The sequence below is a fragment of the Dunckerocampus dactyliophorus genome, chromosome 12 (assembly GCF_027744805.1).
Source record: "Dunckerocampus dactyliophorus isolate RoL2022-P2 chromosome 12, RoL_Ddac_1.1, whole genome shotgun sequence".
In the NCBI taxonomy this organism is placed as follows: domain Eukaryota; kingdom Metazoa; phylum Chordata; class Actinopteri; order Syngnathiformes; family Syngnathidae; genus Dunckerocampus; species Dunckerocampus dactyliophorus.
In genome coordinates, this window is record NC_072830.1 from 738750 (window position 1) to 762647 (window position 23898).

Genomic DNA, 23898 nt, shown 5'->3' on the forward strand with positions numbered 1-23898 from the left:
TGTATTCCAAATGTGCTATTTGACAATCGTAAATACATACAAAGATGGACGCTGTCATTTTCCTTTTGGGTGAATTGTACCATTTATGGCCTAATGACATTGAAAAGTGAACCTTCATCCAGACTTGCACCAAAATGGAATGATTGCTTCTCATTCGGCATTCTTGTAATTCATTGCAATCAGAACACACCCGGAGAAGATGCAATTTGTCATTAACCAGCTAGTGCGTCATATCATGTTGTCCCTTCACTCAAATACGCATCCAATACATCAATCAATCAATACACAAATCAATACATGGAGAAGATTGCTAGCTTACTGTCACACGGGGCAAATACTTGTACTAGTGTAGGATAATAACAACTACTGTTTGTACTTTGAGCAGCTATTTGCATCATGCAGGGAGAACTTGTTTAGTAAAAGGTTGCTAAAGTTATGTGTTAGGAGTTCCCCGTCGTAGTACTAGTGGTAGTAGTAGTAGCAGTAGTAATAGTGGTAATAGTGGTAGTAGTAGTAGCAGTAGTTGTAGTAGTAGTAGTAGTAATAGTAATAGTAATAGTGGTAGTGGTAGTAGTAGTAGCAGTAGTAGTAGCAGTAGTAATAGTAGTAGTAGTGGTAGTAGTAGTAGCAGTATCAGTAGTTGTAGTAGTAATAGTGGTAATAGTGATAGTAGTAGTAGTAGTAGCAGTAGCAGTAGTAATAGTGGTAATAGTGGTAGTAGTAGTAGTAGTAGTAGCAGTAGCAGTAGTAATAGTGGAAGTAGTAGTAGCAGTAGTAATAGTAATAGTGGTAATAGTGGTAGTAGTAGTAGTAGTAGTAGTAGCAGTAGCAGTAGTAATAGTGGTAATAGTGGTAGTAGTAGTAGTAGCAGTAGTAATAGTGGTAATAGTGGTAGTAGTAGTAGTAGTAGTAGTAGCAGTAGCAGTAGCAGTAGTAATAGTGGTAGTAGTAGTAGTAGTACTAGTAGTAGCAGTAGCAGTAGTTGTAGTAGTAATGGTAATAGTGGTAGTAGTAGTAGTAGCAGTAACAGTGGTAATAGTGGTAGTAGTAGTAGTAGTAGTACTAGTAGTAGCAGTAGCAGTAGTTGTAGTAGTAATGGTAATAGTGGTAGTAGTAGCAGTAGCAGTAGCAGTAGTAATAGTGGTAGTAGTAGTAGTAGTACTAGTAGTAGCAGTAGCAGTAGTTGTAGTAGTAATAGTAATAGTGGTAATAGTGGTAGTAGTAGTAGTAGCAGTAGCAGTGGTAATAGTGGTAGTAGTAGTAGTAGTAGTAGTAGCAGCAGCGCTAGAGTATGTCTTTACTCACCTGTGATTATTGTGTTTGCACCGTGATTGTAGTTAGTGTCGTGTCTAGCGAGTCCCTCTGCTCATTTCACTGTGTGACAAGCTCACTGTCATTTGAATGCTGGTTGTTTGGGACCCCCGCCCCCGCCTCAAATGCATGGGGGTTTGTGCTCAAGGCAGTGTTTCTGCAGCAGCATTCTGTCCTGCCAATTAAGACGCGATCTCACCGTGAGAGCAGATCAATAAGCTCCGTCTTGGACATCCCATCAGGCAGCATGCGAGGGACGGCGGCCACACACGTCCTGAACAAGTCGATCTTGGGCTTTCTTTCACCGCTGCAAGGATGTAAGCACACGACATGAACCGCGGCAGCTGAGCATCGGCAGCTGCCATCTTTTACATACGTGATCATGTCCTCAGGCTCCTTGTTCAGCATCTGAGCGTTGGTCATCATCATGCAGCGTCCCACCTCCTTATCCAGGTACCTCAGTATGTTGTCCATAGCCTTGCGCACATGATGGTAATACTGGGACATCCCTGGGGGGGATGTAAAACAAAAGCTTAGATTCAAAGCGGGCATTCTGATCATTCCTAGGCGCAGTCACCAATGACTTTGGCCTCCTCGTCCGTCAGCGTTTTGCTCAGGTATGTCTTCTTCACTCGCAGCGTGTTCCCTGAGGGCAAAGTGCAACCCGTGTTGGGCATCGGAGGCTCGCCGTCCTTCTGCTGGAGTTTGTCGGCTATGACCAGGAATGCTCTCAGGCCGATATTCATTCTCTGTGATGAGAAAAGTACTTTTCAGGTGTGCTTTCTGTGATTGCTGCAGAGTTAGCATGAGCTGGGTACCTCCGGATTAAGATTGAAGGCTTTGGCGGGTTTCCCGACACACAGAAGATCAAATATAATTTCTTTCATGGCAAAATCAAGTCTTTCCTGTAACGAAAGTAGAAGAGGATATTAACCCTTCAGGTGCCAGAGGTTTGTACAGTTTTGAAAAGGTTGTAGCTTGAAGATGTTTAGCGATAAAGGCATGCCTTACCTGAGAAACATCACCACAAATGTACTCATCTCATTTGCATATTACGACATCACCAAGCTCAGATCCCTGTCTCCACGATACCGGCTCATCAAAATGTCTGATCCACTTGTGATACTCTTCCTCACCTCTCAAGCAAACCCAGCCATCATCGTCGTCACTTGCAGCGGGATCTTGAACACTGCTGCCTCAAGCGCCATTATGACTGCTGTTATTACATAGATAGATATCAAGTATCTATAGATATCAAGTATCTATAGATATCAAGTATCTTTTATGCCTGTGAATGTTGTCAATCATCCAGGTCACATCTATCTATTAGCAGTCTTGTTTCTGCAGAGGAGTCTCCCGTTTTTTTACATTCCCGCTACCCCCCCTCATCAGCTGTCTTTTGACAACCTACCACGTCCCCTCCTGCCACCCCGAACACGGTTCGGCAAAGCACGGGCTCAAGTATGCTGCGTGTGGACCGTCATGGAGAGCGTACGCGCTGTCGGATGCACAAGGGGCTTCAAAGTCCATAAACTTATCAACTCTGCATAAATGTTGACGTTACAGATGTCCGCCATCTCCTGGTGTAAAGTATGAACTGCACGAGCCGCCATATTTGCAGATACGGCTTGTTAAATTCAGCAATGGCGCTTGACGTTGGCGCTTAAAGGACTATCATCAAGCCTGACTTGTTACACGCTCGTGTGGCATTGTTTACCTGTGCAATAAACTGTATCATTTTGACAAAGATGTTGAGCGGCATGTCTCTTGGGACCACACTGCGAGATCCTTTGGGGAACAGTGTTGTTATGATGGCGCTGAGCCGACTGCGCATGGACAAAGACAGCAGAAAACAGTTGATGGCGTACATAATAACACAGACAGTAAACCTTTTAACAATGGACTGACACTCACCCTTGGGTTGTGGTGTTGCTCTCACACTTTATTCTGATCATGTAAACCCACAGCAGGCGATACAGAGACTCCAGCGCCACACGAGCCATCTTAGGGTCTCGACTCTGCAACAGAGCGGCACTCGTGAGTCACACATGCGGTTTACGCACAAAAATGGTGGGACACACATGCCTATGTCTTGATGTTTCATCTTACTGAGACAGTATGGACAATTCTTTGCTTCCATCATTGAGGGGAAGAATTGCACGGAGTTACCTTCAGATTTGAGAGGCAGTTGTTGAGGAAGACATGCCACCTGTTGAGGAAGAACTGCTTCTGGCTGACACACAGTAGGCACGTCACCAGCGGGTAAAAAGCCTGTTTGGGGGAGGCAAACAAATCTTTCAGCACTGAATGTCCTGCTATAAGGGTCCCTTATCATGCAACATTCATCCTGTTCTAACAGTCCTGAACTTATCATCTCCCTCACTTGTTTCTGCCACAAAAGAGGCCCTCAAAAGCTTTTGAACGTACTGCGTTTCATCATGGAGAAAAAGATCACCTCAAACCACTTCACAGAGGACAGCTTTGTCGAAGAAAAAGCAGGCTTTGCTACACATCTCAAAATTCAGGCTGGAGCACTAGCAACCCTCCGTCACACGTGGGAGAAGCGAAGTTGATCACTTTGTTTGTCTTCACCAAACAGGCTCAGCGTTGTTGCTGTTAAAATGTGGCTATGCTAGTCCCCCCCCCCCAAAAAGCCAGAACTTGAGGAAATGCAGGCAACAGAAGTATGCATCAGGGGCTTTCAAAGAGTCGGAGTGATGAAATGAAACATCTCCATGAGTCATGTTTACTTGCTCGCAGCTGTTAACTCACCAGCGAGTGCTTTTTTCTGGCAGACAGGTCGAGGGTTGTGTCGTACAAGCTGTCCACAAAGTTCCTCAGGCAGGGGACGTTTACCTCATTCTTGACCGCCTGCACGGGACGATGCGTGTTCAAAACACCACCACAACAATAACATGCAATGTGACCTTACCGCAGCAACAGGAACCAAAATTTCCACAAAGAGCCCAGCCAAGGCATGTTTAACGTCCTTGTCCTTAACATCCAGGAAGCACTGGGCACAATCCTGCAAGAACGCATTTACTCAAGATGGAAACAGAAAAGACAAAACATTTTTGATATCAAAGTCAATGTGTGCACCTTTAACAGCCTGCATGTGCATTCCCATGTGGACTGATATTTTTTTACCCCCGAATGGTGATAACATTAGAAAAACACTCAGGTACATGTGCAACCACAAACACAGAAGTTTGGACCACCTGCATGAAATGAAAAGAAGCTTCGAAGTCCTCCACGGGATACATCTTAATTCGGAAGAACTTGACCCCCATGATGAGGCTAATAGTACTCTGGACTACGTATGGACTCTGTTCCTTCTGTCTCAGCTCTTTCAGCTCAGTCATGAACTTCTTCTTCACGGCAGGGAACCTGAGAAAACAACAAAATGTCATCCATAAAGTACACTGGAGCTCTTGCATCGACCCCGCCAGACAAATTGGCACTACCGGGGTCCCTTGGCATGATTCCAAGAGAATCTCCACGCTATTCCGAGACGCATACTTCTAAAAATATCACCCGCTGCCCCTCCTCCTCCCGGTTCTACCCTCCACAGCAGACGGTGAGTCTGCTTGCTCAAGATGAGCTGCTAGTTTTGCACCTGATCCTTTGCTCCAATTGAGCAGTGATGAGATTCTTCAGGCGCACTAAATATAGATGCTAATTTATCAGCAGAGTGCTTGTGAGAAAATGTTGATCCTGTCCTCTGACACAAACGTGTCTTGAGAAACAACTTGCTAAAGAGTTAAAGCTGTGCAATGCGCGGCTCAGCCTTGTCTCTATTTTAAGAGCTTCGTTCCGTGCTGAACATGATCTGAAAACATCAACGGGACACACATCCATTTCCAGTCCTAGTTTGGTGCGAAGGGGGATACTGTCCAAAAATGTGTCGTGCGTTCCGGTGTCCTGAACATGAATTCATCCCTTTGCTGCTTGTCCCCACTAGGGTGGACGCTGGAGCCTACCTCATCTGACTTAGGGTGCAGGGCGGGGCACAGTCTGGACTGGTTGCCAGCCAAGTCAATTCATCACCATCTAAGGAAAAATGAGCCCATAAGAGCTATTTATTGGTGAGAGTACTCACTTGGACTGAGCCAATACGCCAATGACCTCAGCATAGAGGTCAGCTACAGTGTGCATGTTGCCAGTGTTAGGACCGTGATATCTGCAGAAGAAAGACAAAAGCAACTCTTACAGCAGGTGGACGAACGTGATGAAGAGTCATAAGCTTTTTACCCTTCTTTGTGTCTAAAGTGCTTGAAGGCTACGGCGATGACCTCATTGACCAGACCATCAAGGACCGGGTGCAGCGGCATCTAGCGACACAAGAGAATGACTTAGCAAAACACGTTCACATCCAGCATGTGTGGGGCAAGGCATTTCAACGGGAACTTTAGTGTACAGCTTGATCCCGCCCACGCCAGCACAGTGTGGCGTACGCAAAGAAAGCATCCACACATTGGCCACCGTGAAGTCTCTGAAGAACACATTCATTGTCTTCATTAACTGTGTGTGCGTGTGTGGTTTAATTGTCCATAGAAAGCTCACACAACCATGAACAACTCGCATCTTATCTTCTTCTTCCTCCTAATAAGCGCAGTGTGCCATTCTCCGATGAGGCTTTCAAGTTCACTGTGTATTTCTGAGTGTTAGAAGAATCTGTGCTTTGAATTAAATACGGCTGCAAACAAAAGTTGTGAACTTTTACAAACATAACAGCATCAACTATTTACCATTTTATTGTTATTACTAGAACTTGCCTTTCTAGATGAAATAAGATATGTTTATTTCTTCTTCACTGTGCATTTTTGGCTCTTGCCACTTATACTCTGGAGCGACTTATAGTCCAGAAAACACGCTACGCTGTTTTCATGTAGTAATATGTTATGTTTAGGATTGTGGTTGTAGAAATACACTGCATCATACTGAGAGCTGTTTCTAGATCATTTATTTCATACTTCATACAATAAAGAAGAAGAACTTGAAGTCTAACAGTGAGGTCACCTGTTTAAGGACTTCTATGAGTGCGAGGGAGAAGATGAAGTCGATGGCCAAGTCCCTCCTTTCAAGTAAATAATCCCTCTGCTGCTCATCACTGCAGAAAGACAGAAAGAATGACCACAGGCTCACAGACCCTCTTCATGGCATCATTCTCACTTTTTGGACTTGGTGTTAGCTCTGGGACGGTACTCGTGCAGCTCCTCCTCCAGGCTGTTTTGTCTTCTGTACCAGTCGAACAGAGTGCGCAGGATGGAGGGCAGGCAGTACTCAGCCAAAGAGCTCATGGTGCTCAACAACTGCAAGGAGGAGAAGACGAGATTGCAATCAGCAGCTTCCTGAGGCAAAAACACAAACAGATATGCTGCTGGCCAAATACTTTGGCACAGCACTTCCCATTTGTGAAGTGTACATCAGCCAATGAGTGTTTTTACGAAGCTATGGTAAAGTAGTGGGTGTGGTCTGAAGAGAGACAAGGTGTCCACGGCAAAGCTTGCGTCCGTCTTCCAGGGGGGACAGAGGGAGGGTGGGGTGAGTGAAAGGAAGGAACGGGCGGGTTCGGGCACACAGGAAGGGAGGAGAGTCGGCCGGACCGGGCCGGGTGGGGGTGACACAAGCGAGGCCTTCATTGAGCACGAGGCGGGAGAAGAATCGTGGCTCTGTGCGGCCGCTGGAATGGCCTCACGCTGCAGCACAAACGCAGCCCTGTGGCCGTGAAAGGAGGCTCTCTGCGCAACCACACGGCGGCTGGACACACCTCGGACCAACGCCAAGGCTCAAGGTAAACATGCCCGCCCTTGACTGGCTCTCAAAGAGCTTTTTTGGATGCGAGCGAATGAGCCTTTTCAGGTAGCATCCCCAAAGAAGACAGACATGAAGTAAAATCACGCTTACTTGGTCAAAGTGAGGATCTTCACCCCTCTGGAGAGACTTTGTCAAAGGTTTTTCCTGCAAAAGCACACACACAAATCACGTTATCATTTCAAAACAAGTCATTCAAGTCTGGCCCGCAGCTTCACTCGTCCCACATTTTCCATTGCAGCTAATGAGAAGGCCATCATTCCACGAAGGCTCAGAGATGGCACATTAATGACACCTCCCATCGTCAAAGTCCTCCATCTTGGGCTATGAAGGCTTTCATGAGGGATTCGGGCTGCTCTTCCGCGGTGGACGCTTAATTAGCTTTACGCTGTAACAAGTAAATTTCCCCGCTGTGGGATCAATAAAGTACATACAATACAATACAATACAATACGCCCTTCGCACATCCTCTTTGTTAGTAAATGGAATCTGGATTGACAGCTGAGGGTTGGTACCAACACCACCGGGGAGCAAAGGTCACGTTGGCATTTCATCAATGAGCAGAAACATGAATGCACCCAAAAAGCACTTGAAAAGTTGCTATGACTTTCATGACTGATTTGTAGGTAAATGGAAATATTTAATTTGGTATGGATCATTTGGAGTATACGTACATTTCTTTTGGGATGATAATTAGTATCATGAACGACAAATATACATTAATAAATGTAAGATAAAAAATAAAATCACAATGAAAATAAGTATCATTAAAATAAATCATGATCTAATACAATAAATAAATAACCGAATGATTATAAATGACTATATTGTTAAATATATATTACATTGTCGTCACACATATTTTATATCACAAAAATACATGCATTTATAAAATAGACGCAGTTTTGTAATTGAACATCATTTAAAGTATTTCTATTCAGTTAATTTCCAAAACATGAAGTAATTCAATACATTTTTATAAACTCTACGCCCGACCTCAACGACGTATTTGTATGCCTTTTACATTTACACGAGAGGCAAAAAGACGTGATGACACAAATGCATTTCACTTCACAGCACTTTTAAGCCATAAAAACAGCCACAAGGTGGCAGAAGCGCATTTGATCAGAGCTCGGCAGTGATCATGTGGATGGAAGAATCACACGTGACAGCAAGGAGGAAGTGAGAGAGGAGTGTAGCGTGCAGAAGGTTCAAGATTCAAGAGAGTTTTATTGTCATGTGCATGGTAAAACAGCAGTTATACTATGCAATGAAAATCTTATTCTGTTCATTCTCCCAAGAAAAGAAAGAAAACAAGGTTGCGCATTGTAGGGAAATTTGAAGGCATGCACACGCACACACTTAGTTTAGTTCCAAATGTGAAAAGTATAAATAGTTGATGGTGTGAAATTTGTAAATAAATGAATATTTTGATGTAAAACACCCCTTTTTGTGTTGTTTCTGTTGGTATAGTTGTTTAGATGTCAGCAGTCAACAATATTTGTGTCAAAGTGAAAGTTATGCTTGAAATGTATCTTTTCACAAAACGCTGCTTTTCTCCCTTTTTTTTTGTTGGTAACTGATATTTTCCTGAAACGTACCAATGTTCTACCGATGATTACTAAAGAACAGAAAAAGCTACAAACAAACCTTTTCCTTCTGATGAAAGACGGGAGTGTAATGTTTCTTTCGGTAGCTTCCATGTTTATATAGCCATAGAACACAATAATCTGTGTGCCTTGAAAGATCAGTCACAATCATCTAAAATGGCCGCCACTGAAGGGGTTGGATTTTGAAACATGGCTGGGATTGAAGGAGTGAAGTATTTCATAAAAATAACGCATGTAATGATGATAATAAATATGTACAGTACAAAAGCTTGTCAACATGTTGTACAGTGCTGTGGCATCATGTGCTTGTATATCCAGCACTGTGCATTAAAAAGATTAAAAAATGACAGTGCCTGTGCTACCTTCACTGACCCGTCAGAAAATGGGGACACACCGTTGCTTGATGACTAATCCCAAATAGAGTTGATACTGTCAAGCAGCTTCAAAGCTTTTAAACACAGTCAAAAAGCTTTATCGGGTACAGCAACGATACTACAGAGGAATGAACATGAATGAATGGATGAATGCACCGTGACTGAACTACGATAAACGATGTATCACAAAGAAAGACAAAGCAGAGGATGTCCATTGAGGACATGTTGATGCTTCTGTTAAAAGAATTCAACACGCAGACAAACTGCAACTTCAAACTGCAGCTTCCAAATAAAAGGAAATGAAGCAGCCTGAGGAAAAACGAATAGTGAGACAACCTCAGAGGGGTGTACCGTTAGCATGGAGGGGGTTGCACACTTCCTTCCCTGCAGGCTCGTGACACAGTGCTTCCTGTACATGGCCCTCATGCACGTGCATTTACACCTTCAAAGTGTGTTGGATTTTCCAGCGTAAAGCTCCTAATGAGTGGATTCAATGGCCCCATTTGGAGTTAAAATATCAGTCTGGTCTCGGAAGCGGGTGGTCAGTGATGCGTCGCTGGCTCTTCCTTGTCGGTATGAGAGCATGAGAGCAACATGATTTATGACCACTGTGCCCCCAAGCCAGGAGATCACATGGCAGCCTGTCTTCCTCCTCAGTAGTCAGCATTTAGACACAATTGAAAAAAAGAACGTGCACAGAAAATGATCACTGGACGGATCACTTATCATTGATAAAGATACTAATGCATGAAATATGAGAAAAGTGGAGGTACACCTGCATACACCACTTGACACTGACTCATGCTAGGGCTGGGCCATACGGACCAACACTCATATCCCAATATATTTCGGTTGCACATCCATAGACAATATATATCGCCATATTTTTTCCACTAAGTGAGTTTAGACAAAGTCAAAGCCAAATAGGCGTGCAAAGTTGTTATATTAAAATGTTAAAAATCTTATAGCCGCTTAAATAAAATAGTCCATTCTCTATTTGAAATAAATGTAGAAAAAGTCAAATATCATCTTCAGTCTTAATCAGGCTGCACCCACGGTAGTCCCTCTGCAGCCGGGTTAGTTCCCCACCATGACAGACTCAAGGTAAATATGGTTTATGCCGTCTTTTCTCTGCAGCCTCTCCTCCTCTGTATCTCCACGGGATCTCCAATCGCTCAGCGTAGCGAAGGAGTGTGTGCCTCAAAGCTAGCAGCTGCTACAGAGTGAAAACAATGGAGCCGTGAATGAATGAATGAAGCAAGAGGCAAGCAGCAAACGTTACAAGATGAACATCCATAGCTGCACACTTGCTTAAGGGGTCGGTTTGACACAAAAGCAATAAGAAAGTAGGAATACAGCATATTAAACACTAAAAACGCAGCGGAAAATACACTTGGGTGGCACCGTCTTGAAACATCAGACCGCAGCATCAAATCCAGCCGATATCGATATGAACGATATGCTTGTCTTTGATATCGTGCTTAAAAGAAATGTGGATATTTTAAAAAGCTGGATATATCGCCCAGCCCTAGTTCATGTACAACCACAATAATACACACATGAAAACATGCATTATGAGCTCATATTATATATTTTGGAACACATGAACAATGTGATTGTCACTGGGCTCCACATTACACAGCTCTTATGCCAGGGCAGCTGATAACAGAGGAGAACAGGCGGCCAACTTTCTGCAATCAGAGAGTGCGGATCTGCCAGAAATAACAACACCAACACTCGTCGTCATCAACATAAAGTTCACCAACAAAAGGGACGAAAGCTGAAGGATACAAACGTCTTCATCAGTGAGCACCTGACAAAACGCATCGCTGATATCACCAGGAAAGCAGGCGACTTAAAAGGGGGGAGAAATTCAAGGCACTTGGAGTGCTGACTGTAAAATCTGCATCACGTTAATGGTAACTCTGGGCCACACTCCAACACGCTAGGTGTGGTAATGCGCCTCAAAGCTGGTTGCCACTCGACTCCTGCAAGAAGAAGAAAAGGCACACCACCATGCAGACATGCCCGCTGTGTAGCGTGGTGAAGGTAGCTCCACATTGAACGTTGGATGTTGGCGGGAGTTCCCCCTCAATGTGCCCGGACTGCTGTGTCATGGTGCGGGGAGCTCGCACAGGAAGTGCCACTCAACCACTGATTGTGTATACTAGGGACCGTCACTAAATTACTATTGCATTCAAGAGAGTTTGTTAAAAAAAGTCATAAATTCTAATTAAGTCCCACCACAAATTGATCTACAACCACGTCAAATGATTAGTCCTACCCTAAAAGTATTTTGCATGCCCATTTTTTCCAATTTTATCCTTTTGTTGGATGGACTTTTATTGCATCTTTTATTGGATTAGGGACCTGACTCACAGAGGTTTGTTCCAAAAGCCAAACAATACTGTTGGTCATGCTGTGGAATCAAAAAGTACATTCAGCAGTACTTTGCTTCATCATTTGTAACGCTTGCAAAACTATTTTCATAACCACATTCAATCCCACAAATTCATGTTTGTAACAAAAGCTTATTATAAAAAAAAGAGTAAGGTTGGAATCAAAAAATGTAGATGGGGACATCCCTACTGAACACGTTTGAAGTCATATTTTGGGGAATATTGTCAACATGTACAAGTTAGGGTGTGAATGGGTGACACGGAGAAGGGGTAGGATTACATAAGGTGTGCTTCTTTATTTGCCAGCGGCCTAAAGGGAGTTGATGCATATACTGTAGTTTTGGCCTGAGGGCACATGGAGCGTGTTTGGTAGGTTTTTGTGGTCTTTCCCTCATCGGCAGACTCACCAGCGGCTCCGCCATGATGATTTGTATCTTGCGTTCTGACACGGTGGCGAAGATGGCAAACAGGCTCTTGAGGACATACTCGCCCGGTTTGCTCTCCGGGTCCACGCTGATCGGCACCATGACCGGGGGACCTTTCTCTCCCTGAGGACTGCAGACTGGAGGGATGGGGGGTTTGCTGTAGCCATTCCCCACGGGCGAGGCTGAAGAAACAAGACGGGGGAAAAAAAGGTGTTTTAATAGGTGAAGCATGACCAATTGAGGCATACATGAGAGCGACAGGATAAGCCACAGAGGTGTTCCCACCATGTTGAGCATTCCTGACGCACACTGTCCAAAGGGCACTGACGTCTACCAGGCATGCTGCGACGGTGCACAAGGAAATGAAAGCCCCATGGCCAGCAGCTGCTGTTTTCATATCCTACCAAAGACGTCACAAAGCTCTAGTGACCATCTTGTGTTGTGATGTGATGTGATGTGATGTGGCCCATGTTTGGTTACGCTTTCCTTACGTTTGATTGGCCCGTAAGAACCCTGCCAGTTGACATGCAAGTTGAAGTTTGCTTCAGTGTTACACTCTGTTGCCTCCACACAAAGACTGGCTAAACGTGGCCAAGACGTGCACACGAACGCCTCGTTGCAGCACAGTCAACGTGCTTGGCTCTGAGTCACTCATTTCATCTCAAACTTTTATAGGAACTGGCATGGGAATCACATTTCACGTTGTACGCCTTCTCATATTATTATTATTTATATTAATATTCTTATTCAAAATAAATGTTTCACAATTCATCTTTATTCATCTATTGTTTTTTATTTATTTTCATTTCCAGTATAATTGTATAACAATAATGATGATTACCACCAACTACCTTTTCATTCCAATGGTTACTATACTATTACAAATAATAACAACAGCAACAATAAAATAGAATCATTATTATTATTAGTTTCTTGCACCTCAGATGTAAAGATTTTTTTTTTTAAACACTCTTGCTGCACCCTAAAATGTCCTAATTTTGATAATTGGGACTCTTATTCATTTTTTGATCAAATGCAAACAAGAAAAAACATCCCAGGATGTCATAAATACCAAGACACGGTCAAACGGCACGTTGGTGAACAATTATCATTCAAATATCTTTTCTTTTTTTTCCACTTTTGCCTTGACCTGACCTTTTGTAAACATCACTAACAGCTTTGACACAAGCTTTTGATAAATAATCATCAGTTTCCCTGGCAACTTTACATGGAAACGTGGCACTTGGGTTGCACAAAGCATGCAAAACACGTAAATGAAAGCCAGAAAGCATGGGTTGCCTTATAACAGCTCGAGCACAGTTATCACACTGTTAAATGAATGTGCACTTTTAAGAGAGACACAACAACGCAAGTAAACAACAAGAGGTGTTCTTCGGGTCTACTCGGGACACGCATGTCATGGTGACTTTCAAGGAATGCCTAGCATGTGCCACCCCTCTCAGCACCTACCCAGACCCTTGATGAAGCTGATGACGCTGGACTTACTCCAGCACACGGCCGTCCCGTCCATGACAGAGAAGGCCGAGGGGGTACCCAGGGTTCTAGCTCCTTTTAACCGAGGAAAAAAGGGTCCCTAAGGAAACACATGGACGTTCATGTCTTATGTGTCAGCTGGCCGTGTCCTCCCGGGGCATAGTTTCCATGGAGCGCACAATCCAGCCAGCCAGCCGATGGTGGGTGTTGCTTAAACAAGTGTGACCAGACGAGAGACCGCACAAGCGCTCGTCTCTTCCTCTCCTTCTCTAAAGTTTCCGTCCGCGCTGGCTTGCTTCTGCCTTGTGACGAGCCTGTGGTGCCTTCCAGGAGTGAAGGTCAAGAGGGAATTTTTAGCAGACCGGTGATGCTACGGGGGCATAGCTGTGTGACTATTATTACCTCGGGGCGCACACTATACTGGTGACTTGTGTCATCCTGCAGCATGCCAGTCAACATCAGACACGTTTTGCTCCAATGAAATCCACAAATAATCGAGGCTAAAGGGCCCCTTGTGTCCCAGTCTGCACAAAGACTCATCACACATGTGACTGGCAAACAAGGGGGCTCACAGGGCATGACATCACCACCAAGCAGAAAACAAACGCAGCATGGCAGCCCTCCCCTGACACAATGGGGAAAACAAGTGTCCCCCTCTCTCGTACAACAACAATATACGGTATGTACAACAATGTGAGCCGTACAGCCAAAGTTACATGCCTCGACCAAGTGTCTCCCTCTGTCACGCTACAATGTACCAACGAGAAAGGAAATTGAACAAAACCAGCACCGTTCAGTGGAACATCTGAAGTCTAATGTCCCCTGAAGATTTTTCTGGAAAAATCTGCCTCTGAAGTCAAGTTCACAAGTGTCCCCCCCCCCTTCAATCAACAGTAGAATCTCTGAAGTCAAAGGCACGTGACTTTCTCACACATAAACATCAACGTGATGTGTTCTCCTGGGAAGTTAGTAGGAAATAGTACAGAAAATAGCGCGATCCAGTCCAACCTCCGCTGTCAAGTGCCGTTAGAGTTGTTTGATTTGAGTTCTGTAGAAATATGCCTTCAGTCCAGTTATCAAGGATCTCCTTCTTGCACACAAAAACATGCAGCATAATGTGCTTGTCAGAGAATTTACTACAACATTTAGTACAAAAAAGCACTATTAAGTAGACCCTCTGACGTCTAATGCCCCTGAAATGGCCAAACAACCCAAGTTCAAAGAAACTTTTCTGGAGAAAAATGCCTCCAAAGTGGATTTCACGTGTTCCTCTCTCTCACACAGACGTCCAACATAGCAATGTGCTCTCATGTTAGTAGAAGTTAGTAAAAAAAAAAACCCTACAAAAAACGCAACGTACAGTAGAACCTCTGACGTCAAAGGCTCCTGAAGTCGTACAATCCAAGCTCAAAGACAATTTTCTGGGGAACTGTGCCATGAAAGTCCACACGGTGAGTGTTTCATTTTGTGTCTCCTCAGTTTTTAGTTTTTAGTTTTTAGTTACAAATTGAATTTAGTTACAAATTGCACAGAAAAGCACAGTGGAAGCTGCACAGTCGAATGGTGCTGAAGCCGTTCTGGGGAAACACTGTCTGCCCTCATACAAAGCCATGCAACGTAATCATGTGTTTGCCAGAGAACTGAACAGGAAACTGTGCCGAAAAAGCACTAAAAAGTGGAACCACTGAACAAGACGGATTCGCTTTTCAAAATTGCTTCAAAATCAGAACTATTTATGTCATACAGCAAAACAGAAGACAGCTTTTTTCCCCACAATTCCAGCAACAGTTCAACATTAATTGCATCTGCGGGTGTCCCCATCCACATTTTTTGGCTTCCGATCCAATACGATTTTTTTTATAGTCTTGCCAATCCGATCCTTTTTCTTTTCATAATAATAAGCTTTTGTTCCAAACATGAATTTGTGGGATTGAATACAGTTATGAAAATAGTTCTTCAAAGCATGAAAAATAATACCAGCAAAGTATTCCTGAATGTACTTTTTTTATTTCACAGCATGACCAACAGTATTGTTTGGCTTTTGGAACAAACCTCTGGGGTCAGGTCCCTAATCCAATAAAAGATAAAACTGGAAAAAATACTTTTAGGGTAGGACTAATCATTTTATAGATCAATTTGTGGTGTAATTCACAATATATGACTTTTTTTTTTAACAAGCTGTCTTTAATGCAATAGTAATTTATTGACGGTCCCTAGTATAAACAACCAGCGGCTAGAGCAGCACTTCCCATGCGAGCAGGGGCGGAGACACAAATATTTCACTCGGGTGGCCAAGCCGAGACCGTGACTCACATGGTGGTGGCAATAAGTTCACACCTGAAATGTCAAGATGGCCGGAGCGTGACCAAGGATGGCCACGCCCACCATTGGCCACCATGTGCCACTGACTTTTTGTTAGCAACGGTTTTGTGATGCTAATGTACTGTATTACTCGTTTGAACACATATTGTTTTGAGAAGCCAAACTCTTTACTTAAGTGACACCAGCAACTAACCGGAACAACGTTCCTCCTCACCAAAATCCCACCAGAACTCCACTCATGAGGCACAGTAGTGGGGGGGTAAGTCACTGTTGATGCACTACACTGCTGATGGGGATGTCATACAACTTCAAGTGAAAAAAATCCCAATTATCCCTTTATGTGAAAAACACGCTAACTGAGGTTCCAGGGTAGTTTGCAAAGGCAGCCCATTTAGGAAGCCAACCAGTTGGGCCGGAATCAATTGTGCCCTCTGATGGTTGCTGCTAAATAGTCAAAGAAAGAAATGAGCTTCCCTTGACTGGATGCAACGCTACACTGAAAATGCTATTTTGCCACAACTCAACAATCATGCGACTCAGCTGAGTGAAGGCGTCCATGCAGACGCGCGCATAAACACCCACTTTAGCAGCCATCAGTGACCAGCCGCTCCACATTTGGACACAAATGACCTCATTAACTGTGCCAGAATTTCCAGGGTCAGCATGGTGGTAGGGGGTCCATGATGAAAACACACACACACACACAGTTCTAAAAATAAAGGCACACTGTTCCTGCAGTAGAAGGTGAGGCTAATAAAAGCTTGTGCGTCACGTTATGCAATGAGCAGGAACCTCCCTGCCACTTCGTTTATGATACAACGTTTTTACGTCAAAGGGGGAGAGAAAAAATAGCCTTGTTGTCACGCGCCTTGCTTGCTAGTGTTCCATAGTAAAACGAAAAAGGAATCAAAATCCCATTAAAGTGTGCATTCCATTACGGGCCTGTGGATTGGAATGATATCATTTCTACTACAAATGAGCAAGTGAGTAGCTCTTTGAGACGATAGCAATAAAAAGCCATGGATTTGAGTTCATTATTGTATTTCATAACAGCGACATGGACAGCACGACGGTGCTCCTCTCTGATTGGCTGATGCCGGACGAGCCTTCCAGCTGTTTGAAAGGCAGCTGCACGAGAATGCTGCTTGCTGCATCTCCATGTCTACTACCAATCACTCATTCACACCATTTCTTCATGGCAAACCATGCATCCTGCTACTATTGATATCAGCGGCACAGCATCACAAAGGCATCGTATGTTGAGTTAATCTAGTATCCGGCAAAGAGGAAGAATTGTAAATAAACTGATGATCTTTTGGTTTACATCAGAAATCTACTTTAAAAAATGAGGGATCTCCAATAATATCGTCCCATATTGGCATAAAAATATAATATTGGTTAATATTGGGATTGGGTTTTTCCCTATAATGAAAACTGATAATAAGAAAGCGCTGTGTATCAGCCTATGGGCTCCCATACTTGCTGCAATCGAGGCATCCAGCGGTGGCAATATGTGGAAATACTTCATCACGTCCTGTGTATTCCTCACAGTCAGAACCGGGCTTGACATGTTGAAACCGCAGACGTGGGTGTGCCGCAGATAGCACCAATGTTAGCTAACTCGTTAGCCTGTAGCGGCACCCGCACAGTCTTGTCGTCTCTGTTGTCGGTCGACATTTTTACCCACGTCGAGGGTAATTGGCGATTGACAACAATACAGGAGTGGGGGTAGGCGGCACCAATCAATTTCAGTTTCGGTTGATCTCTGAATGGGAGAGTCAATATCCCATCACGTCAGTAACTTTCCTTTCCAAGTCTTAAAAACACAAGACAGGAGCTGATCTCATCCCCGCGTGGCCCCAATGAAGAAGGCAGTGGAGCCAGCAGGTGAAGCTCCACTAATCCTATTAGTGCGTCCTCACGCTTACTGAGAGCTATTTGGACCGTGTGAGTGACTGGCGCACTCCAGTTAAAAAGAGCCGTGCAGCAGCAGGTGTGGGGTGCTGAATCACGCAGGAGCACCATGACGATGGTGATGAAACAGGGATGCGAGATGGCAGTGACTATGTGTGTGACGCTCAACTTCCTGGAGGAGGAGAAGGACGCATCTCTGTGGCTGTTGCTAGGAGACAGCCAAGCACAAGTTGCATCTGACAAAGAACAGCTTGGATGACAAACAAGTCGTCGTAAGAAGGAAAAAACAAGTGCTACTCACAGCCGCTCCATGACTTCAGCAGAGATTTGATGCTGATTTCAAAGAAGCCCGAGTCCTGCTGGCTGGCCATGACGCCAGCTTCCTTCCCACTTTTCCCGCCTCGGATCAGTAAGGCTGTCACCTATTCCCTCAGCCCGAGACGACACTCGGACGAAACCCCGTCCTCTATAGCGGCCTCTCGCTGGCTCCCGGCCCCTTCCCTCTTCTGTGCCCTCCTCCCTGCCTGCTCTGCGCTCAGCATCTCTCAAGCTAGAGGTGGGCAGTGGGCGGGAGTGTGAGATCCCTTTAAATAACTGCGTGTGGAGGCTGAGAGCGCAGGGAGCAATCCTCTTAGCCGAGCACAGTTAATAATAACTGCTGTTTGTCTGCGTGCAGTGCCTGATGATCATGCTGGTGATGATGGTCATGAGAGTGCTGGCATCTCTCGGTGCAGCCAAGCACTTCTCAGAAAGCAGGAAGTGCAGCACGTAAGCAGGGGACATCTGGGAAGATGACATTAAAATGATCAGCAGCAGCCAGGATTACGGGTGCTTAGGGGATCGGACTGTCGGCTTTTAGCCCTTTCATGGTTGTTTGACACAAACTTGACTTTTAACTACTTTTGCTGCTTTAATTGTCGTCCAAATGCTATTTTTTTTCTGGAATACTGAAGGAAATCCTGCAAAAGGTGAGCTGCCCATTTTAATTTCACCTTTGGCTCAATAAACACTGTTTCGTACAACAATGACTATTTTATAGCAATATTTTTTAGTACCAAAAACTACACATTTAAGCAAATTGTACTTATTCTTGCCCTAAATTAAGCATTTTCAAGCATGAATGGGCTAAAATGCAAATAGAAAACAGAAGAAGCATTCGAATTGTGAATGTAGGATTCTACATTGGCCACTAGGTGTCAGTAGTTGTGCGGTGAGCACATCGCACGACGGAGTGCAAGCCGCTGAAGCCAAAGAGATGCCATCTTACCACTCACATCTCGACTACATTGGCACAGCGTACATAGTGTACAAAGCAGATGAAGAGGCTCGCAGAATATCTATATTTTACATTAAAAAGCAGGGAGATTCTCCCATTCCTTCAAGTAACGCAACCTTCGTCCCTTAAAAACCATTTGATACGTTATTCTCTATCTTTTGGTTATATTAAATGTACTTTTTCCCTTCCAATTCTCATTGCCTTTGGGACAAAATTCTACTGTGCATCCTGGCTCAGCACTCCCCTACAGCAATGATAGTTTTACTCCTCTAGAAAGAGATTTTCATTTGAACTGCATATCCCATCCCTTTTTTCCACTAAAATCCATGGTCATGATCCTTTCCTTTTTATTCTTTCTTTCATACAATTCACTATGCTCTCGTCTGTACAAAATATGAATCATAAAAGAGACAAGTTTTAACATCATTTCACATTTTGATGATTATTTTAGTTTGTGTTATGAAATAGAAATAAGCTCTTTTCTGATATAGAAATATATTTGAACAAAAACCACAGGAATAATATGTGATAACCATAATGTGTAATAACACACACACACACAGAACAAAACAACACTGAAACAAAACCATATGCTTTGGGTAAGACAATACGTTGTTTGCAATCTCAAACATACCGGTATGCATGTTCAGTAATATTATTTTCCAGAACATATCATATGAATGAATCCTTTTACGTCAGTCATTCAGCAGCAAAAAAAAAAGGTTGTTTATCCAAATGAAGGGTCATGCCGGGTCAATTGTATGCAAACTGTCTTGCTAACTGCACTGTATACAATGCCTGGTAAGCATCATGGAAGCACTGAGATTCTCCCATTCCTTCAAGTAACGCAACCTTCATCCCTTAAAGAAATACAGTCAAACCTGTCTTAGTGGCCACCTTTATAGAACGGCCACCTGCCTATAGCAGCCACTGAAAAATCCCCCGCAGCAAATTTACATGTTATAGACCCTGTGTATAGCAGTCACCTGTCCAACGCGGCCAGCGGCCACCCATTTTGTCTCCCTTGGTCAATATCTGACTGCATATAGCGGCCAAATTACCAACTCAAGTAGAAGCTTCATGCACAAAAAGTTTGGTATTTCAATCAATGAAGCCGCCGTGTGTAGACTTTAATTACTGAGTCCTAGCTCAGTCACAATCATTCACAAGATCCACACAAACTGTCAGTTGTTCCACATAAAAAAGCCGTCTTCTTTTGAGCTTGCTATTTCCTGGTCAAACATGTAACTTTAAGAGCATTTGCACCAAAACATTACCACAAAGTAGGCTGGGAACAGGACGTGCTCCCAGCGACGCTACAATAAAAAAAAACATACGCTAGCATGCATGCGGCAGCGGGAGCAAAACTGAGTTCGGTTGTACTTAATTGAAGTATTTTAGAATGTACTCACGTTATTTTTCATCAATCCTCATCCACAAATCCATCAAAGTCCTCATCTTCTGTATTCGACACAAACAAAGCCGTCTTCTTTTCCGTTCGCTACTAGTCTGTTAACTTGTCAGTGTTATTCAGCTCCGAAGCAAAGAAGGAAACTTCTCCTGTTGCTTCTGCCAACTTTATTTATTGAACGCGGCCACCAGACAGCAGCTCAGAACACACACACATCTCTCAGCATCGTCTCTCCTTCCTGCTTGCCCGCAAGGCAAAGGTCAAACAAGCCCCACTACATAGCTGTCCAGCCAATGCCTGTAAGAAATGACACCGTTTATTTCCTGGTGTGCACTGGTCAATACTGTAATGCCGCTTGTTGTGGGGAAGGAGAGACTCACGTCGCCGATGCACTTTAATGGCTTTATTAACAGCGGAGAACACTGCAGGACTTTACATCCACGCCAACATAAACACACTTCCCAACTCTCTCCAAACTCACAGCTAGCACTGAGCCTAGCTCATGCCCACCGTCACTTCCCGTCACTTCCTGATGAACTAAAGCTGTAATGACACTCTGCCGTATAAAAAGTAAAATATAAAAAACAAGCATAAGACATTACAAGCACAGCTTTGTTCTGTGGGTGGTGGATATATTCTATCAGTTATTACTAAGCCTCTAGCTTCCTTTTAGTAAGTAAAAACCTTGGCTATGATTGCACTACATTGTCATGTAGACCTACAAAGTACACTTGGAAGAACAAGAGGAGAATAAATGTATTGCAACTGATGTGAAACTGATGAGGGGTAGGATTAAATAAGCTTTGCTTGTTCCTACTCCTTTTTGGACATGCAAAATTGTGAATTGTACTATGTGATGTGCTACTGTTTGACTCATGCATGTTCAGGATGAATTAAAACCATGAACCATGAACCATGATAATAACAAGCCTAGTAGTGCTGTACAACTTTTATCCGCAGTCCGCAGTGCCATCTACTGGTCAACATTATTATTATTCCCCCCCCCCCCTTTTTTCTTCTCTACTGGTCAACATTCAAACTGGACGCCAACCTGTCTATAGAGGCCACCTGTCTATAGCGGCCACTTTTGCAGACTCCCTCTGGTGGCCGCTATAGACAAGTTTGACTGTACATATATCATGATATAACAAAAAAGTACGTACATTTCCTCTTAGCTATTATAGAGCTACATAAACGTATCAATTCTGGACATACATTTAATCAGAGGAATTTTACACGATCGAAAATATCTGAGAGATGGACAGTGCAAAACCCTTTAATGATTAATCATAAATCTACATTTCAATCATACTTAGAGGTGAAATGTTCGTCCACAGCCTTTGAACTGGCGATTTGTGCAGTTAATAGCTGCACATGCAGGCATCTTAAGTCGAAATTTGTGTCCAATCCGAATTAATAAAATAAGTTCACCACGAATGCAAAAGCTTGCCCGAGAAGTGTTTCTTGCGAGTGGCAATATGGCGGCAGATATATAATACAGATCAGTGGCGGTGAGACACCAGACATGATCGCCAGAAAAGGCATTTCTTGCAGGTTTAAATGAACAGGCACAATAATAACAACATAGTTACCACATCAATACAGGAGTCACTGTTGGGGCCATAACCCACGACAAGATAAAAATCAACTCTGAACCTCGGACCTCCCTCCCTGTCCTCCTGTCCGCCCGCCACTAGGGTCCCCCAGGGAACACATGGACTGTGACACACACGAGAAGGAGTTTTATTTACATCTTAAATGACTTACTTACTCTTACTGCATGCTGTCTGCTGTGCGGGGTAATAAGAGTGTAAAGCTATTCAAGCCGCTATTACAATCCATGGATGAGACAATAGCTACCGCAGGAAGTATGCTGTTCAGAAAACAACAACAACAAGGACCTGCACACACAACAAGCATGTTTTTCCCCACAGCTCCACCTGCTGGACATGCTGAGTCACTTCATTTCTTGTGTCCGATCTCGTAAGTTGATCATTACAATCTTTCAAAAATGTGTTGAAAAATATTTCAATGCAGTTGAGGTTTTATCATATTATTTTCATGAGGTTTGACTACTTCAACTAAGCTTTGTAAGTAACCAAGCTTCTATAAAGTACTCACATGATGACAGATGCCATGAAATCCTTGCGTGAGCAGTTATGTCACATACAGTCAATGGTTTATGCATACAGTCAATGGTTTATACGTACAGTCAATGGTTTATGCATACAGTCAATGGTTTATACATACAGTCAATGGTTTATGAGTACAGTCAATGGTTTATGAGTACAGTCAATGGTTTATACATACAGTCAATGGTTTATGAGTACAGTCAATGGTTTATGAGTACAGTCAATGGTTTATACATACAGTCAATGGTTTATGAGTACAGTCAATGGTTTATGAGTACAGTCAATGGTTTATACATACAATCAATGGTTTATGAGTACAGTCAATGGTTCATACATACAGTCAATGGCTTATACGTACAGTCAATGGTTTATACATACAGTCAATGGTTTATACATACAGTCAATGGTTTATGAGTACAGTCAATGGTTCATACATACAGTCAATGGTTTATACATACAGTCAATGGTTTATACATACAGTCAATGGTTTATGAGTACAGTCAATGGTTCATACATACAGTCAATGGTTTATACATACAGTCAATGGTTTATACGTACAGTCAATGGTTTATACATACAGTCAATGGTTTATGAGTACAGTCAATGGTTTATGAGTACAGTCAATGGTTTATACATACAGTCAATGGTTTATACATACAGTCAATGATTTATACGTACAGTCAATGGTTTATACGTACAGTCAATGGTTTATACATACAGTCAATGGTTTATACTGTACGTACAGTCAATGGTTTATACATACAGTCAATGGTTTATACATACAGTCAATGATTTATACGTACAGTCAATGGTTTATATATACAGTCAATGGTTTATACTGTACGTACAGTCAATGGTTTATACATACAGTCAATGGTTTATACATACAGTCAATGGTTTATACTGTACGTACAGTCAATGGTTTATACATACAGTCAATGGTTTATACATACAGTCAATGGTTTATACTGTACGTACAGTCAATGGTTTATACATACAGTCAATGGTTTATACATACAGTCAATGGTTTATACTGTACGTACAGTCAATGGTTTATACATACAGTCAATGGTTTATACATACAGTCAATGGTTTATACTGTACGTACAGTCAATGGTTTATACATACAGTCAATGGTTTATACGTACAGTCAATGGTTTATACATACAGTCAATGGTTTATGAGTACAGTCAATGGTTTATACGTAAAGTCAATGGTTTATACGTACAGTCAATGGTTTATACATACAGTCAATGGTTTATGAGTACAGTCAATGGTTTATACGTACAGTCCATGGTTTATGAGTACAGTCAATGGTTTATACGTAAAGTCAATGGTTTATACGTACAGTCAATGGTTTATACATACAGTCAATGGTTTATGAGTACAGTCAATGGTTTATACGTACAGTCAATG

At 43.1% G+C, this 23898-nt stretch overlaps 1 protein-coding gene across 16 annotated transcripts in view; it reads right to left on the minus strand.

The window, feature by feature from the left end:
* frya (furry homolog a (Drosophila)) overlaps positions 1 to 23898 on the minus strand; it is an 82115-nt gene that overhangs the window by 41033 nt on the left and 17184 nt on the right. For 8 of the 16 annotated variants that reach the window (XR_008573049.1, XM_054793159.1, XM_054793157.1 and 5 more), the window contains 16 exons: positions 11916 to 12115; positions 7219 to 7272; positions 6484 to 6623; positions 6331 to 6421; positions 5563 to 5642; positions 5411 to 5491; positions 4530 to 4698; positions 4244 to 4336; positions 4084 to 4182; positions 3481 to 3582; positions 3226 to 3329; positions 3029 to 3137; positions 2130 to 2216; positions 1889 to 2060; positions 1688 to 1820; positions 1511 to 1618 (listed from right to left, as the gene is read on the minus strand). Coding sequence is in view for 15 of the 16 variants with exons in the window: in XM_054793159.1 (XP_054649134.1) it covers positions 1511 to 1618; positions 1688 to 1820; positions 1889 to 2060; positions 2130 to 2216; positions 3029 to 3137; positions 3226 to 3329; positions 3481 to 3582; positions 4084 to 4182; positions 4244 to 4336; positions 4530 to 4698; positions 5411 to 5491; positions 5563 to 5642; positions 6331 to 6421; positions 6484 to 6623; positions 7219 to 7272; positions 11916 to 12115 (1822 nt within the window). In the remaining variant the exon portion in view is untranslated. Of the gene's footprint in view, positions 1 to 1510; positions 1821 to 1888; positions 2061 to 2129; positions 2217 to 3028; positions 3138 to 3225; positions 3330 to 3480; positions 3583 to 4083; positions 4183 to 4243; positions 4337 to 4529; positions 4699 to 5410; positions 5492 to 5562; positions 5643 to 6330; positions 6422 to 6483; positions 6624 to 7218; positions 7273 to 11915; positions 12116 to 13403; positions 13894 to 17228; positions 17612 to 17964; positions 18374 to 23898 lie in introns of those variants that run through there. The other 8 variants (XM_054793169.1, XM_054793162.1, XM_054793158.1 and 5 more) reach the window with 5 other exon arrangements.